The sequence below is a fragment of the Atta colombica genome, unplaced genomic scaffold, assembly GCF_001594045.1.
Source record: "Atta colombica isolate Treedump-2 unplaced genomic scaffold, Acol1.0 scaffold121, whole genome shotgun sequence".
NCBI classification, from domain to species: Eukaryota; Metazoa; Arthropoda; class Insecta; order Hymenoptera; family Formicidae; genus Atta; species Atta colombica.
This window is the reverse complement of record NW_017259208.1, coordinates 618,739-620,470: the sequence shown is the minus strand read 5'-3', so window position 1 is coordinate 620,470 and position 1,732 is coordinate 618,739. Positions and strand designations below refer to the sequence as shown.

Here is a 1,732-nt window from a genome sequence, read left to right as displayed (position 1 = left end):
TATTTTAATATCTAAAATATGAAGTAATATATGAATAAAATATCGAAATATTACAATTTAGAGAATGTAAAAACAAACATTTGACATTACTTTTTTTTTCATTGTTATAGACTATTATTAAATAAAAATCATAAAAAATAATTTTAATTATTAATTAGTTTATCTTTAGCATGTAATCATTCTTAACTGATTTTCTCTCAGCTTAATTATGCATTAAATTTGTGTCTTGGCATATTATACAATAATGAAATTATTAATCCGTACCAAAGTATTTTTGTCCAAAATGATTTGGTGCAACAGTATGGATTTCTGACGTTAAGATCTTCATCTATAAAAAAAAACAAAATTTTACTTACAAGATAAATATATTATAAATATTATACATTATCGTAGATAAACATAGCTTAATAAATTTTTACTGATTTATACAAATGCAAATATGAATAATTGAAATCACCTTAGGAAAGGCAGTGACTAAAGATTTAGCTGCAATCGGTGTACAAAATAAATTTGACAGGATAATGTTTTCTTCAAGTACATTATGTTCTTTTAATACAGCTATGGCTTTTATGACAGTATTTCCTGTACCTATATATGTGTAATAAATATAAAATTTATTACAATTATTTTTTAACTTAATGCCAATGCACTCTCAAAATTAAAATATTCTCCAGTACTTACTCATTATTGGATACATTAATAAGACTTTTCTCTCAGATATATCATCTGGGAATTTAGCATAAACTACTCTAGCTTCGTGTGTGTCCATGTCACTTTCTACTAATATTTTACCAATTCTGATACTACGACAACAATCTCTTAAACCCTGAAAAATATTATTCCACAAGTTAGTAAATAGTTAGCACAAAGATACCACCATCTTGATACACTTAAGATTAATTGAGATTGTACCTGTTCCATAGCCTCTCCGCTTCTTACAATAGATACACCACAATTTCCTTTCTGATATTTTAAACCTTTGTATTTGGCACCAGTTGGAGTTGTCACCACACATTTCGTAAAAGGTAACTGATTCAAACTCTCTTCAATAACTAATCTGATCTAAAATAATTCAGCGAAAATCATAATTTTATTTCTTCACATAATAAATAAAAACTAGAAAATAACTTTTAACAATCATATTAGATATTTTTAAATATTTATATTAAATCTTTACAATACAAAGTATGATTTAGTGCCTCATTCATTTAAACACAAGTCACTAGTCAAATTACTTTCAATTTTCTAGAATAAACATTGAAACTTCATTTTGGAAAATAATAAAAGATTGTATAATTTATAATTTACCAAAAGACTCAAAACTTGTACAAACAGGAATCGCTCAATCACTAGTAATCCAATCTTGTACGGTAAGGGTTAAATAAATAATTAGTAAACTATACAAAGTTCACTTTTAATATATTATAATAATATGGAATCGTAGCATAATTCAAATAGAAGTTCACAGTTTACTTTTAAAAAGGGCTATGTTCAGAAAACAAAATGATTGAATGAATGATTACTGTTGATATATTTTTTTAAATTTATCATATGAATTTAAGGTCTATTCTAATTACAGACAAAATTACATTCTCTTATCCGTTATATCTTTTAAACTTAGCTAGTATAAGCGATATTATAAGATCAAACATATCTTACCAAACGATCAGCATAGAACTTGAAATCACTTCTTGTAGTATTCCTATAAAATAAGACCAATGAATAGCTCCTA

General features: G+C 25.3%; 1 protein-coding gene across 1 annotated transcript in view; it reads right to left on the bottom strand.

The window, feature by feature from the left end:
* The window catches only part of LOC108694646 (uracil phosphoribosyltransferase homolog), a 5,631-nt gene that overhangs the window by 3,308 nt on the left and 591 nt on the right, over window positions 1–1,732 (bottom strand). The window contains exons 2-6 of the mRNA XM_018204250.1: window positions 1,660–1,702; window positions 913–1,062; window positions 682–826; window positions 458–588; window positions 265–328 (exon numbers count right to left, since the gene is read on the bottom strand). Coding sequence (XP_018059739.1) covers window positions 265–328; window positions 458–588; window positions 682–826; window positions 913–1,062; window positions 1,660–1,702 — 533 coding nt within the window. The remainder of the gene's footprint in view (window positions 1–264; window positions 329–457; window positions 589–681; window positions 827–912; window positions 1,063–1,659; window positions 1,703–1,732) is intronic.